General features: G+C 45.3%; 1 protein-coding gene across 2 annotated transcripts in view; it reads left to right on the top strand.

Moving 5' to 3' along the window:
- The window catches only part of LOC119395704 (serine/threonine-protein kinase B-raf), a 77145-nt gene that overhangs the window by 21431 nt on the left and 39435 nt on the right, over positions 1–16279 (top strand). For both annotated transcript variants that reach the window (XM_037662715.2, XM_037662714.2), the window contains exons 5-9: positions 2249–2352; positions 5322–5427; positions 5512–5675; positions 6903–7128; positions 10418–10457. In XM_037662715.2, the coding sequence (XP_037518643.1) occupies positions 2249–2352; positions 5322–5427; positions 5512–5675; positions 6903–7128; positions 10418–10457 (640 nt within the window). The remainder of the gene's footprint in view (positions 1–2248; positions 2353–5321; positions 5428–5511; positions 5676–6902; positions 7129–10417; positions 10458–16279) is intronic.

Raw genomic sequence — 16279 nt, 5'->3', positions numbered from 1 at the left:
AGTCAATGCCATTGCATTTACAGCACTGTCTGAATGTTAGAAAAACGCACCACTTTTCCCACTTTCTTGGTTCAGCAAGTACAAGGAATTGTTTTTTCTTGTGTCATTGCCCTTGATTTTCCATTCCCCGGCTTGTTTAGGCCAGTGCATTGACTATTGCTCACACCTCCAAACGTGCGCACGCGCATGGAAGTTTGGTTTTGTCTCACGGGTGTTTCCAATTGTTGTGCTCGCAAATAGAGATCTCCGTCTGGTTTCTGATCTCTCTGAGGGTAACCACTCAGTACTAGCTCAGTTATTGCCCACAGTGGTGCGATTTCAGCTGCTCACAGGCGGGCGCTGATATACATGTGCATGGTGCTGCATGCAAACGATGCTACCACGCCCGCAAGTTTTCTTTCTTAAAGGGGCCCTGCAACCCTTTTTGAGCACGGTCAGAAAACGCTGCCGATCGGTCACCGAGGCTCCCTAGAACACGCGAGCCAAACATTGTAGCGCAGCACAGGGCCTGGAATTTGCAATTAATTCTCAGTCAGCTAAAAATCGCCCCCTCTTTTCTCTACAAATGACGCCATATAGTACCCAAATTACTGGGCCATATACCCAAAGTCACCGCCATTAGCTGATTTGAGCATTGAGAGCTGAATAGTTACTGCGGTCGCCATGGGATGCCACCACGTGCCCATGCAAGCGCTCGCGGTCACACTGAAAGTCAGCCGCGTGTTCGAAAAAAAAAAGGAGAAAAGAAAGTGCTCAAGGTCAAGGTGCGTGCTGACAAAGGGCCACATCTTCTTGCCCCCTTGTCATCCCCCTCCCTCCCTGCGTAGCTTTCAGTGCGCTCGCTGGTACGAGAGGAGAGAGAAAGCGCTTGAAGCTTGCCACAAATCCCTGTAACTGCACTCGTACATGACGGATTCTAAAAATTTTTGCAGCATGTGATTCGTGAACCGTCATGCGCTAATAGTGAGACTATTCTATTATAACTCAGAAAAAGTGTTGCAGGGCCCCTTTAAAAATCGCAAAAGTTGATTGCCTCTTGGTGGGCATAACGTGAAGGTTCACTGGAAGTTTCACTCTTTTTTTTTTTTTTTCTGTTTCACAGTTCCAGTTTTCTTAGGTGCACTTGCATATTCAGCGACTGCACTATGGGCATGGTTTGTCTGCTGTGAGCGAGTCAAACAGCGATTCTTTTGATTCGGACTACTGCTCATATGCCAAGTTGGAATCAGACTCATTGATTGTAATTCGTTGGGACAAGAAATCGGTGACCAGTTCGAATTCGGATTGACTAGCAGCTGCCTGGAAGCGTGCAGGGCGTGGTGATTCTGACTGGCACATAGGTGACATGTATGGCAGGCCACTTTGGAGGAAAGAGCCATGAAGATCTGTGGCACAACATTCCACAGACCTTTGTGTTGTCCACCGGGTTTCAAGAAAGCGTCCCTGCACTTGCAGCAGTTTCTAATTATTAAGGTGTTGTAGGTGGCCTCTTATGAGGTGGTGCTGTGTGGCAACAATTTCCTTATTGTGTGTACCCGTTAGAGCAGAACATTCTGTTGTTGTACAAAAAAAAAAAAATTTGCGAGGATGTTGCAAATCATTTGTGTGGAATCTGGCAATGTGGTGGAAGGGTAATGTAATGAATAATTGACAACCACCCATTTGTAACACTAAGCTACAAGGAAATCGATATGGATTTCTCAGAATGGAAAGCTTTCCAATTGAAAGTAAAGCTTTGCAATGGCTGGAGTCCTAGTTAGCTCAATTGGTAGAACGACTGCCTTGGAAAGTTGTTGGTCCCAGGTCAACTAAGAAGCTTTCTTTCTTAGAAATGTGTGTGGATTTCCTTGTAGCTTAGTGCTACAAACAGGTGGTTGTCAATTTTCCTTTCGTAATGACGGAGGGTACTTGACAAGTTTCAACACATAGAATAAAGATAGTTTGTTCTAATGTAACTTTTTACACAGCAGCTTGGAGTAACCTCTTCTTCACTCACTTGTATACACACTCTATATAATACTCAACAATCCTATGTGGATTGTGTTCATGCCTCAGCAAGTGGGGAACATAGTGGCTCTGCTGTTCTGTGCTGTCATGACTGGCTCAACCTACCGTCTCAGTAAATGTTCCTAGGTTATTCAAATTTACCCTTAAACCACATTGTTGACATGGTCTCCTTTCTGCTTGTGTGCTGTTACACTTTCAAACTTGATTTCTTCCCTGTTCTATGCATTTGTTTTCTCAACAGGTTCAGGTGCGACCTGGCCAGACGGTGATGGAGGCACTGTCCAAGGCAATGAAACGACGAAAGCTCACCACTGAAATGTGTGTGGTCTTCAAATGCAGCACCAGGTGCGGAACTCAATCCTTTGGTTGGATTTAATGTGGGGCCATCCTAAGGCAACACAGATGTCGTGTCCACATTGGGCTGTGGGGTCCAGGAGTTATTCTTAGCTGCAGATTGCTGCGCCCACTGTATTGGTTGTGCTTTCTTGCGTAAGCCGATATGCATCAAGGGGTACCCCTGCCGCACACGGTTTGGTGTCTTATTGCACCACAAGTAATCTTGTACAGTAAAACCCTGCTGATACGTTTTTCAGTGGACTGCATAAAAATTTGTTAGAGCCAGGAAACGGAAAAAAGATTTAACAATGTGAGTGTTAGTGAAATGCATACACTCCTATTTCCATGCTTTTGCATTAAAAGAAGAAAGCTTGGAGGACGCTTGAGCTTCACCTGCAAGTATAGAACGCGACAGCATAATCGGGCCCCGTGCGCATTGTCTTCTTGATTGCTAGCAGAATGGTGTCATTCACAGCAATGTAAACTTTTATATGTGATTCTGTTGGAACAGTTCGAGTCATGAAAGAACTAAGCACACGTAGCACATTTGCATGACCATTGCTACGATTCATAAGTAAAAAGTAGGGGTGTGCGAATATTCGAAATTTCGAATATTTTTCGAATAGTGTTTGCTATTCGATTCGATTCGCACTGAAATTTTACTATTCGAACTATTCGAACTTCCCAAAAACAAATACACTCAACGTCAGATTGAAAGTGACCCCTACAGATTTTCAATATGCTTCACCTCGTCACTTCCCCGTATTGCGGCAAGGCTGCCTTTCAAGCTCCGATACGGTCGAACTTAGCCAAGACGCAGTCAACGTTTGATTCGAAGTGGTCCCTAGATTTTCAGTATGCTTCACCTCATCACATGGCATTGCGGCAAAGCTGCCTTTCAAGCTCCGCTATGGTCGCAAATGGATTAACTCAAGAAAACGCTTGTTCCAGCATGGAGATGAAAGATGTGGCAGAGGTGGGGGCTCAATTAGTGGTGCTTTGGACCTGAAATTTGGGCAGGAAGTTCGAAAAATCGGAAGCCGAAGCTTTTTAGCATCCAAAATTTCAGACGTTCTTATATATCGACGTCTACGAGGCAGCTTTGGAACTCCGGACTTGAAGGGAGCACACCCTTGTCCGCCACATCAGTTGGGCTTCCACAGCAGTTGAAAGAGGAGGAGAGGCTGAGAAAATGGCATCCTTGCCTATCACGTGTAAAGTGTTGTCGGCAACACTTTGGTTGCACCAAATCGTCTACATAAATACAAGTTGGCCTCTACATTGCCTCATTTTTGATAAGACAACTATGAAACACCACCCCGTGCCAGCGCTTCATCAATCTGGCAAAAAGAAACACTTTCATGTTGCTATCTCATAAGAACATACTTAGGGATTCTCTGCAACTTTTTTCTGTAATTTCACTTCGAAGTATTCGAAGAATGTTTGAGAAATATCAGAAAATTATTCGATTCGATTCGCACTAAATCTTTATTATTCGAATTCACTTCGCACCCAAAATTTTGCTATTCGTACAGCTCTAGTAAAAAGACAACGGGAAAAGGCCACGGGAAGCATGGACAACAAGTCCAAGCCAACGTGATGGCACAACCAAGCCGTTCTCAGAGGCCTTACATTTTACTGACAGCGGGTGCAAAATGAAATTACATCATATACGCCGTGTTTAAATAGCAAAGACATATTGCAGGGCCTATGCTTTTGCTCATGGAAATTTAAAACATGTCGTCATGGGTGACGTCTACACCACATTGTGCTGCTGATATCATAGGCCATGCTGCACGAAAAGTCAACATGGCCGCTCTCCATGGTCACTTGGGCCAGCTCTGAGTGCCAGTTCATGACATATCATGTGGGAACGTCCCGCAGTCGTGACATAACAGTGGAGCTCCCTAGACATTGGATCCTGTGCGACTGGCCTGGCAGAAAATGATGTAGCACCCGGGAGTGTAACAGCGGGGTTCTACTGTACCAGCTGTCTACCAATTTAGTGTTTCCAAATTACCCACGTTTTCCTGGTCCTCTTAATTCTTTTTTGTTGAATTTCCTGAGCCACACAATACTTCAGTTTTTTCATGCCCTGCAACAGTTTTTAATCTTTGAGGGTCTTTGCGGTATATGTACGGTAACAATCCGTCCTGCAAGGTCTTTGGCATATGGGAACGGTTTTGACCCTCCGTTTGAAATTTCGCACAATAATGGCGATGCATGCTGACTGGGAGGTGCTGGCATCTTCATCGGCACACCCTCGCAGCGGCGGCGGAAGTTGATTTCCATCTTTACTGGTGCTGCTTTTAGCTTGTTTGTCACCGATGCTTGCGAGGTATTCTTGCTCTGCTTGTTCACTAAGTTTACTCTGCTGACGGTAGCCACACGCAGAGAAGATGTCATGTGTACCAACACAGCTTTTCACTTCAAGAGGAGAACAGACATGCGGTTTATGTGTGCAGACTGCAATAAGGCACTGTGCGTAGATGCGTGTTTCAAGGAATGGCACACTCTGAAATGTTACTATTGAACATTTTGCAGTTCTGAATCATGCGGACACCAAAGTACTGGTCCTGATTTTTTTTTACAATTTCTTCCTGACTTTACACATTTTATAAATTCAGTATCCACAGTAAAGTAACTTGAACATCTGGGAAAGGTTTTTTCAAGCAAATTCGACCCTTAAAGGATTAAAATTATGTTAATATTAGACACTGTTACTTCACCAACCCACTGTGCTAGTTCAGTGCATAAGGTGCCGCGCTGCTAAGCTTGAGGCTGCAGCTTCGATTCCCGGCCACACCGTCCACATTTCGATGGGGGCATTCAACCTTGTTACGTTCAACCTTCAACCGTTCAACCTTCAACGTTCAACTTTGTTAGCTTGAAGTATTACTGTACATAGTCTGTTCGTGACACCTTTCTGCGAGTTTCATTGTATTCCTTACATGTCGTTACAATGGTTTTTGCTGCAGGGCGGTTGTGGATTGGAACGAGGATGTGAGCCACATCGAGGACGACGACATCCAGGTGGAGATCAAGGAGAAGTTCCCCGTCACCACGAGCATCTCGCACAATTTTGTGAGTCGGACTTACCTTTTCGCGACGTTGCTTCCTTTGTCCACGTACGCTAACCTGCGGACATTTTTCTGTCTTTCACCAAAGGTGCGCAAGACGTTCTTCTCGCTGGCATTTTGCGAGTGCTGCCGCAAGCTGCTCTTCCACGGCTTCCGGTGCCAGACGTGTGGCTACCGCTTCCACCAACGATGTGCCTCCAGTGTTCCCAAGTTGTGTCAGCCATTGCGGGTTGAGAGTGACTACTACAAACAGTTAGTAGGCTTGCAATGTTTGAACTCTTTATTCTTTAGAGCGTAACCTTTTCTCAAACTGTGGCTGCACAGCCTTTGGGTGTGCTTCCACCAGTGTCACGGTTCCCTGCTACACCACCAGTTTCGTGTGACAACAGCATTGCCCTCAAAAGCTGGCGGTGGCACACCACCTTTCTGTGCAACTGGCTGCCCGAGTGTATGCTTAGAAAGTCTGTGAGCACTCGGGCATTGGGAAGGAACATAGCTAGCATGCTGTTAGTAGATACACACCTTGCAGTGCAAACAGGATAAGAGGTGAGCATTGTGTGAGCTGTAGCTACTGTTTTGACAGCCTTGTACATATTGCAGTACTGTAGGACCTCGTTGATACATTCCTGTTTTGTATTTTTCCCAGTGCTAATGTTCACGATCAGGAACACAAAAAATAACATAATATGGTTACGCTACCGGAATGTTTCCAGAAAAGCACCGTTTGGCTCCGACATTCGGTTTATCTCCAAACTACAATCATATAATGCACTTCCTGTCCTCTAGATCCCGTGTGTAGCAGAGAAGTTAAAAAGCACATGCGATCAAGGACAGTAACCACCCAGAGCAGCAGCTTCTTCGCAGTATTCACCTGTCCGTGTCAACTGGCATGCTTGCTTCCTGTAATAGCAGATCACCGTGCTGGCCATTGCTCATCGCATTCACAGCTATCACTGCCAACCCAATTGCCATAAGCGCAATTTTGACAGTACGTGCATAGTAGTGCAGCTGGAAGCATACTGCACGCTTTTAATAGGCAATAACTGAAACACACCCACATTTCTTTCCACGTCTTTCATTGAATGCCATCAGGCCTTCATTCTTTTCTGATGCTTATCTGTGAAGATATTGTTGCAATTGTTGCAAAGTTGGAATGGTTGATAGGCCAATCTCCTTCACCAATCAAAAAAGAAGACCTATTGCAGCACACTCTGGCATTGGCCACGCAGTAAGTAAAAGAGTGTAGTTGACTTTTATGTCACAAAAAGTGATCAGAGCACACACTAACCAGCAGGCATAAGGCTAGTCGGCGTTTGGACATTAAGCTCTGGGAGATTCGATCGAGTATTCGTCGCAACTACATGTGCTTAAAGCGGGTGGGTCATAATGGAGCTTTACTGCACTTGCTGCATTTCAGTGTGTTCAGCATGGTGTGCACTTAAGAATGAAGTTGGATGAAGTTGCATTTTCTGTGTGCAGCCTGCTGGCCATGCCAGACATGGTGGGAGGCCCCCAGTACGAGTCGGGTGTGTACCCGCCCTTCATGCCACCCCCAGGGGGAGGGGGGGAGCCAGTCCTCTCGCCGACCAGTGCACCCCTGAGCGTTCCACGGACACACCCGCCCCCTCTGGGTCAGAGGGAGCGCTCCACCTCCGCACCCAACGTCTGCTACAACCTAGTCTCCGGGTCGGACTTCTCTGCCGAGGTGACAGCCGCTCTAGTGGTGTTCTTTTCTTGTGCATGGGTGCTGCTTCACCTTGACGTTAGCGTGCATCAAATGCAATTGAAGATTAAGAAAAGACAACTGCTGGAAGACAAAACAAACACATGCTGTTCTCGCAACATATTCTGCATGGCAAAAAGCTTCGGCACTTCGCAAACAGTATCAGTAAAAAAAGTCAGCCTTAATTACTTCGTGCCATTTTTTTAAATTGGTCTTTTTAAAGAGCTCTTTTCTGGCACTTCTAGTTACATACAGTTGAACCCCTTTATAAGAGACACTGATATAAGAGACACGTGGGGTATAAGAGACACCAGCGTGCTACATGAAAGTAAGGGTTGATAGCAAAATGCATCACTTAGTACCCTGCTTATAAGAGACAGCTCATATAACAGGCAAGAATTTCTCCCCCATGCGTGCCTCTTATAAAGGGGTTCAACTGTACTTCCAAAAACCTTTTTTCTTCTCTCTCTTGTGGCCACATAGTCGTCTTCATACACCATCACCGTCATCACAAGTCTTCTTGTCTCGGCCACATAGACCACATCATCACACCTCCGTTGTAAAGATTAAAATTGGTCATGGTCTGAAACAGTGAGTTAAGCCAGGGCTGAACAGGGATGCAAACATACACATTGGCCTTTGATGGGTATGCAGGCTTCACGTTATACATGGTGTAGTGCAATGTTTTAAAATCTCTAGTGTAATAAACTGTGCAGTCAACAACTGCATTATACAGCCGCCGACCGTTCATTCGGACGCTGAAAATTCGGACATGCTCGTTTATTCGGACACCTTCGCGGCACCGCCACTTGTCCCATTGAAGTAACGTAAACTCACGACCGAAAATTCGGACTCCAGCTGGCTGATCGAGTGCGACGTTGAATGCCTTGACAAGCTGTCAGCAATGTTTACAATACTTTTGCTAGGTTGCCAGCACTGAAATGTTGCGCTGGCTATAACTGGAGATCGTGCCAGTGTCAAAAATCCACGCGGAAGTTACCGATCTCGAAGGCTATGTTTGTTGGCTACATGTAACGGCTGCCTTTTGGCTTTAGCCAGTCAAGTATCCATTGACCGGCTACCGCGGCCAAACAGCAGGCCAAGCCAAGCCAAGATTGGAATCAGCTCGGTGCGGCATTTGAGGCGAATGACAGCGCGTACGAGTACGACGCGGATCCTAATTCGGACAAAGAGAGTACGACAACAGAAGCGCTGCAACATCAACTAGCCCAAAGTCGTTTCCTTTTGGCGTGTGAGGATTTGCGTTGTCAGATGTTTCTGTGGCTAGGCCTGATCTGCGTCCCAAGCTTTGTCTCACTCCCTTGTTGCTTGGCGTGAGAGGTGTTGCTCCAACGCCGCCCGTTCCATGTGCGCCGTCGGAACTAAGGAAACGCAGCAACTACAAGGCCCTGACGATGGCGAAAAAAAGCGGTGATTATTCACCAGGTGGGAGTTGCTTGGGAGTTTTCGCCGAGTTGGGCGATGAGATCATCCGTCAGCTACTTGAACCAGCACATGTGGACAGTGACTGCCGTGATGACGCGCCTCCCACACCACAGCCATCAAATGCGGAATTAGCGTAGGCTGTTGCAGTACACGCAAACCTCGTTATAACGAACACGGATATAACGAATTATCGGTTATAACTAGGGGTGTGCGAATATTCGAAATTTCGAATATTTTTCGAATAGTGTTTGCTATTCGATTCGATTCGCACTGAAATTTTACTATTCGAACTATTCGAACTTCCCAAAGACAAATGCAGTCAACGCCCGGTTGAAAGTGACCCCTTCAGATTTTCAGTATGCTTCACCTCATTACACTCTCGTATTGCGGCAAAGCTGCCTTTCAAGCTCCGTTACGGTCGAACTTAGCCAAGAGACAAAGTCCGGTTTGAAGTGGTCCCTAGATTTTCAATATGCTTCACCTCACCACACCCCCGTATTGCGGCAAAGCTGCCTTTCAAGCTCCGTTACGGTCGAACTGAGGCAAGAGACCGTCAACGTCTGATTGGAAGTGGTCCCTAGATTTTCAACATGCTTCACCTTCTCACACCACCCGTATTGCGGCAAAGCTGCCTTTCAAGCTCCGTTATGGTTGAACTTAGCCAAGAGACAGTCAACGTCTGATTGGAAGTGGTCTCTAGATTTTCAATATGCTTCACCTCCTCACACCCCCGTATTGCGACAAAGCTGACTTTCAAGCTCCGCTACGGTCGCAAATGTATTAGCTCAAGAAAATGCTGGTTACAACATGGAGATGAAAGATGTGGCAGAGTTGGGGGCTTAATGCTGTTTTGGACCTGAAATTTGGGCAGGAAGTCCGAAAAATCTGACGCCGAAGCTTTTTAGCATCCAAAATTTCAGATGTTCTTATATATCGACGTCTACGAGGCAGATTTGGAACTTCGGACTTGAAGGGAGCACACCCTTGTCCGCCACATCAGTTGGGCTTCCACAAAAGATGAAAGAGGAGGAGAGGCTGAGGAAATGGCATCTCTGCCTATCACGTGTAAAGTGTTGTCACACTTTGGTTGCACCAAATCATGTACATAAATACAATTCGGCCTCTACATTGCTTCATTCTTGATAAGAAAGACAACTATGAAATATGACCCCACCAGCGCTTCATCAACCTCGCGAAAAGAAACACTTTCATGTTGCGATCTCACAAGAACATACTTAGGGATTCTCTGCAACATTTTCTGTAATTTCACTTCGAATTATTCGAAAAATGTTTGAGAAATATTCGAAAATTATTCGAAATTATTCGATTCGATTCGCACTCAATCTTTATTATTCGAATTCGCTTCGCACCCAAAATTTTGCTATTCGCACAGCTCTAGTTATAACGAAGTAAATTAACAATAGTCTTGTCATAGCTACAGTGATACAAATAAACGTTTATAACGAATTTTCGGATATAACGAAGTTATCTTCATGGCAGATGCGACTTTGTTATAATGAGGTTTGAGCTACTATTGCCGACCCGCAGGGGTGGCCAAACATTGGCTGAAATACAGGCCGACTTGGTCGCGCGTAAGCATACACGTGTACAGACGCGCACTGACAAGTTTTTCCGGCCGCTGGGCCAATAAAAGTGCTTTTTTCTGGTGAATCCTTTTTTTCGGACTCCTGATTATTCGGACTTTTCGGCGGTTCCCGCCGAGTCCGAATACACGGTCGGCGACTGTATTTGAATGTGTTATCACGTGGGCACAGATGTTCTAACTTGCTGTCTTGCTCAGAAGTCTGTTCTCCCTTCCTGACAGGATTTTGCCAGCCGCTACAGGTCACACAACTCTTCTGCAGGTCAGTGCATTTCTTCGCTATTCTGTGATTTATGAGTAGCATGCCCCTATTCTTGTGGCTAGAAAATGTGCAACCTGCATGGGTTAACTGTATGTGGATGCGTAGCGCTGTGCAAGCGTGCTTATTGATTTCAATCTTCTTGAATGCCTAGACAACCATCATATAAAGTGGCCTGATTGCCACTTTATATGCTAATACACATGAGCCTACACTGCAGCAAAAACATGGGGTGTCTACACAAACTTAGCAAGGGAAATAGGTTCAAGGATTCTGAATAATGCATGACATACAGCTGCTGCCAGTAATTTTGATTGGAATAAAACCATCAAATAGTTCGAAAGTCGGAAATACCTCAATTATCAGAAAATATCTTCATTTACTCTACAAGTGGAAAAAGAAAAAACAGGTATGCCCCATTTTCAGACTGTCACTTTCAAACACAACATAAATTTAATTCGTGTCGTGATTTTTTGGGTGTGTTTAGGAGATGGAATGAGATGTCCCAGCGTCAAAGCACAAAACATTTATCTGCACCTCAAATCACTGCACTCAAAAATACAAATACGGTGAAACCTGCCTATAACGAACCTCCGTACAACGAATTCTTCGATATTACGAAGTTTTTCTACTCCCCGCCGTTACTCCATAGGAGCACGTGTATTTGTGACCTCTATGTAACAAAGTGGCAGCAGGAGACACCCTTGATATAATGAATTTTCGCCGTTGACAACCGAGGGATATTGCCCTGATTTTTGTCATTTTGGCACGAGCAGGAGGCGCATGAATCTTCTGTGGTTACCTTGCCGACGACGGAGCACAAAGCGGCGGCATAGCGCATTGTACACTCAAATCCCTGGTGACTACGAGGCGAGAGCGAGCACTCGTTTGTGCGTGCAGGTGTGCGCAAGGCAGGCGGGCCTGCACCCTTCAAGCCGGCCTTCTCGCCACCACGGGTGCATGCGCGAACCCGCCCTTCCCCTCACCCCCCTTCAAACCTCATCCATCCACTCGCGGGTGCCGCCACCTTAACCGTGCCGGCTTTCTTTAAAAAACGCTTTTGCATTGGCAGCGCCATTTTTAGCTATTGCAGAAGTCTCTGAACTGTACTTCGTTAACGTGACACCAGGTGACATCACTAAAAAAAAAGTTTCTTGGACTGTGCCGTTACGCTTTGAGTTCGTGCCGCATATGAAGAGCGCTTTTCCGAATATTCCGTGGTATCCGTGCCGTTCGCTCTTCATTTTCGATGCCGTGCGCGTGCAGCCTCCCCTCACCCCCCAAAAGGGGGAATGCGCCTCGAGGCGATGTCTGATTAGGCGCTGGTGGAAACCGTCCGAGACCACGGTGACAACGATGGATCTTCGGAGGTTGACTTGTCGCGCGCTTTGCCATCTTGTGCCACGCCACGGGTTCGCTAGACTGTGGCCTCCGCGATTAGCTCCGGCAACGCGCCATCGCGTTGCCGGAGTCAATCTCGGAGGGCACGGCTAGACGATGACGGAGCAGCGTTGTATTGATGTCCTTCCTCTGAATGTCCAGTATTGCCATCCCTCATGAACAAGCAATAGAGCAAACTAATGCAGTTTTTTGCTGCTAAATAAATGTTATGGGTGAGTTCTACCTTCAGTTCCCCCATTTGTATAATTTGTGCGTTTCTTTTCCGAATTTTCGTGCCTGAAACTGCACATAACAAAAACCTATTTGTAATGAATTTTTTCTGGAATTTGTCAATTTCGTTGTGTCCAGGTTTAACTGTATACCAAAAATGTAGCTTCGGATTAATAAGAACCGTTAAGAAACCTGACATGACAGCAGTAGATTGTGAACTCCCTCAGGTAAATAGTTCAATTCGGTCGATCCTTGTTACTGGTCTCTACATTAGTCTGGTAACCTTTGCTATATAACTGCTGATTTGGCCACTCTTACTTAGTTGTGCCGACTGAGTTCATAGCAATGTCCGGCCTCGGCCTCGCCACGTCCAAAGCTGCTGTCCACTACAAGCAAGAGAAAATCTCATGGTCCTTTCTGCAGCCAGATGATCCACCCGCCCCCCCCAATGCTCGAGTCGTGTGCTTATGTGGCATGTACCGCCTGTTCTGTACTCATTCTAGTGTACAAACATCAAAACTAGGCTTGTGCGATTATTCAAGCAGTTCAAATATTTGAACGTATATTACAGTATTCGAATTCACTTCAAAACGAATTGAAGTTACTCTAAAATTTCAAAGTATTCGAAATGAATGAATAGACGTATATAAACAGCATATAACCCCCTGTAAAGGTGGTTTCACTGCAGTGCAGGGGTGCTATGCCATGAATACACCTTTCTAGGGGTAATACGCACTGCTACGAAACCCCACTTCAAGGTTAAATGAACAAATTACCCTCACATAAATTCATCATTTTTTAACCCCTTGAGGGTCGAATTTTTTCGCAAAATCCAGTCCGAAAATGTGTAATTTTTTTATTGCTGAAATAAATTCTTCAGGCGATACTATTTGAAAAATGTGTCTAAAATTTTTTTTCGTAGCCGTAAAGTGACAAAAAAATCACTTTTGTTGTTACATAAACATGGTTTATTCGTAGTCCGCATCGTCTCGCCATGCACGCTTTTCAGATGTTGCTCCTTGATCGTCATCGGAGTCTGAACTCGTCAGAAAATCCCGCCTGACAAACTGAAATTCAATGAATCAGATTCTGATTGAACACTTGGGGAATAGTTCGCATTGGAAGAATCGCTGCTCGACTCACCGGCAGCAGAGCAACCGACACGTGCTTCCATAGCGTAAGCGAACTGCATCAGTGAGCGCACAGAAGAAAACTCTATGGTTGTGCGCCCGTCCGGAAAGCAAAACGAGTGAAAAAGCTACAGTAATCCTTCGTCTTATCGCCAACAAGACGTAGTTAGTTTTTCTGAGACCCCAAAACAGGAAATGCAATCACGGCGGCGGCGTTTGTGTAATTTAGCGCCGCACAGAAACAGATGTAATCGAGCCCCGGGGAGCAGTAAACGAGAGAGTCACAAGCAGCCACCCTTTGAGAGATTAGAAACCAAACAGCCATCAGCTTTGCAGGCGCAAGAAGCAAAAACCACCCGAAGCACGAAACCGAAACCAGCCGCACCGCGTGCGCACGTTCTGATGCACAACTGAAAGCCGCCGTGCCGCTTTGGAAAGCAAAAGAAAGAAGGAGAGACATCGGCGCATAAAAAAATTCCACGTATTCTTGAATCGTGGCAGCACATTCCAAGCAAGAGAAATGATCGAAGAAGGCGTGCGTTTGAAGCCAACCGCGCCGCGGGCGCGCTCGGTTGCGCAAGCGAGAGCCGGCGCGCCGTTTTGTGAAGCATAAAAAAGCTATAACGGAGAGACATCGGTGCATGAAAAAAATTCCACGTATTCCCGAAGTGTGGCTGCACAGGCCAGACAAGAGAACTGATCGAAAAAGGCACGCATTTTAAAAATAAACGCTATGGCATACATGTACGACGCAAACCCTTTGGTACGAGGAAGCTTCTGCCGTACATGTACGACAAAAACCCTCAAGGGGTTAAGTTTATAAGCTTGTTATAGTGGCTTATATGCTCTAAGTAAATTTTTAAGTCGAACGTATTTTACAGGTTATCACTTGCATTCTACCGAAAGTCAAATCCTGCTACTATTCCAAGTTGCTTCTACTTCCCTTTGAACCAAAAAGAATTACATTTGCACATGCCTTGTTTCAATTTTAAAAAATATTGTGCAAGTTAGTTGGGTCATGACGAATATGCTCATTTTTTTTTTTTATAATATGTGATACATTCTATTCGAATTCGATTAGAAATTATTCGACCAAATCACATTCGCACAAGCCTAATCAAAACCCATCAGAAAAATGTTTCAGCCTAAAGTCGCATGAAAACGAGGCAATAATCTGAATTATGACACCTTTGTTTATGGTGTTGATGTTCTTTATGTTGCAACATCACACGTGCCCTATGTCTGAGGAATTGAGGAAGACCCACTAGGGCCTATTGTTGCCGTGCATTGGATCAACTGAGAGCACGTACTTGCATGTGTGCTCTCTTTCTCCCCCTGGTCTGGAAGCAGAGGAGTGCTCAGGTTCCCCTTGCCACCCAAACGCTGCTGCTCCGCTTCAGTGGTTGCTCTCTGTTGCGCAGCGTGTGATTTTAAATATGCATTCGCCAAAACCGCGTGTTTTGGCGAATGCATCAGCATAAGCTTCAGTTATTTACCTCAGTGTTGCGTTGCAGAACCATCGAAACTTCCGTAGATGGAAATCACAGATAAAGACGCATCGTTATATTGAAGCAAGAAATGTACGATATGCTAGGACACGTTGTAAAAAGTGAAATTTTTTGTCATGTCCAGAACTTTGTTATGCTGAACGACATAAAATTGAAGCAAAAATACTAGAGCTGTGCGAATAGCAAAATTTTGGGTGCGAAGCGAATTCAAATATTGAAGTGTGAGTGCAAATCGAATAGAATATTTTTCGAATATTTCTCGAATATTTCTAGAATATTTTTCGAATACTTCGAAGTGAAACTGCAGGAAAAAAAGTTAGAGGATTCCTAAGCATATTCTTATGAGATAGCAACATGAAAGTGTTTCTTTTCGCTAGGTTGATGAAGCACTGACGGGCTGGTGTTTCATAGTTGTCTGATCAAGGATGAGGCAATGTAGAGGCCGAATTGTACTTATGTACATGATTTGGTGCTACCAAAGTGTTGCCGACAACACTTTACACGTGATAGGAAAAGATGCCATTTCCTCAGCCTCTCCTCCTCTTTCAACTTCTGTGGAGGCCCAACTGATACGGCGGACAAGGGTGTGCTCCCTTCAAGTCCAGGGTTCCAAAGCTGCCTCGTAGACGTCGATATATAAGAACATCTGAACTTTTGGATGCTAAAAAGCTTCGGCTTCTGATTTTTCAGACTTCCTGCCCAAATTTCAGGTCCAAAACAGCATTGATTGAGCCTCCACCTCTGCCACATCTTTCATCTCCATGTTGGAACCAGCGTTTCCTTGAGTTAATCCATTTGCGACCATAGCAGAGCTTGAAAGGCAGCTTTGCTGCAATACCGGGGTGTGATGAGGTGAAGCATACTGAAAATTTAGGGACAACTTCCAATCTGACGTCTTTTGGCAAAGTTCAACTGTAACGGAGCTTGAAAGGCAGCTTTGCCGCAATACAAGAGTGTAATGTGGTGAAGCATATTGAAAACCTGAAGGGGTCACTTTTAATTGGGCGTTGACTGTATTTGTTTTTGGGAAGTTCAAATAGTTCGAATAGTAAAATTCCAGTGCGAATCGAATCGAATAGCAAACGCTATTAGAAAAATATTCGAAATTTCGAATATTCGCACACCCCTAAAAATACTGCAACTTTAATTCAATTCACAGAGCACGTAACGAACCTGGTTCTGTCAAACTCGCGGTTAAATGTATAAGTGCGCTGTAACGAAGGAGAAGGTGAGCACACGAGGAGGGGGGCCTACGTTCTTTATGCAACAACAGTTGTTGCGGCTTAGTGCTCTTCTCCTAGCCAGCCGAAGCTGGGCTATACTATTATGTAGAAGGCCGCAAGCATAGGCGGCCGGTGCATCTTGTCTTGAGGGCAATTAGCAGTGGGTTCAAAGGTTGCTAATTGCTTCGTGTGCGCTATCTTCCTGCATACACAGTGGTGGAGGATACATCATATCAATGTTCTAGAGACAAGTTGAAATGAAGGGTAAAACGACACAACATTTTCCAAAAATGCAGTTCGTAGGAGTGAGGAATCTTGTTTACAATAATTGTTGGGCGGTGCAAACTGCCCAG

The sequence above is a fragment of the Rhipicephalus sanguineus genome, chromosome 6 (assembly GCF_013339695.2).
Source record: "Rhipicephalus sanguineus isolate Rsan-2018 chromosome 6, BIME_Rsan_1.4, whole genome shotgun sequence".
Taxonomy (NCBI): domain Eukaryota; kingdom Metazoa; phylum Arthropoda; class Arachnida; order Ixodida; family Ixodidae; genus Rhipicephalus; species Rhipicephalus sanguineus.
This window is presented reverse-complemented; position numbering and strand designations above follow the sequence as displayed.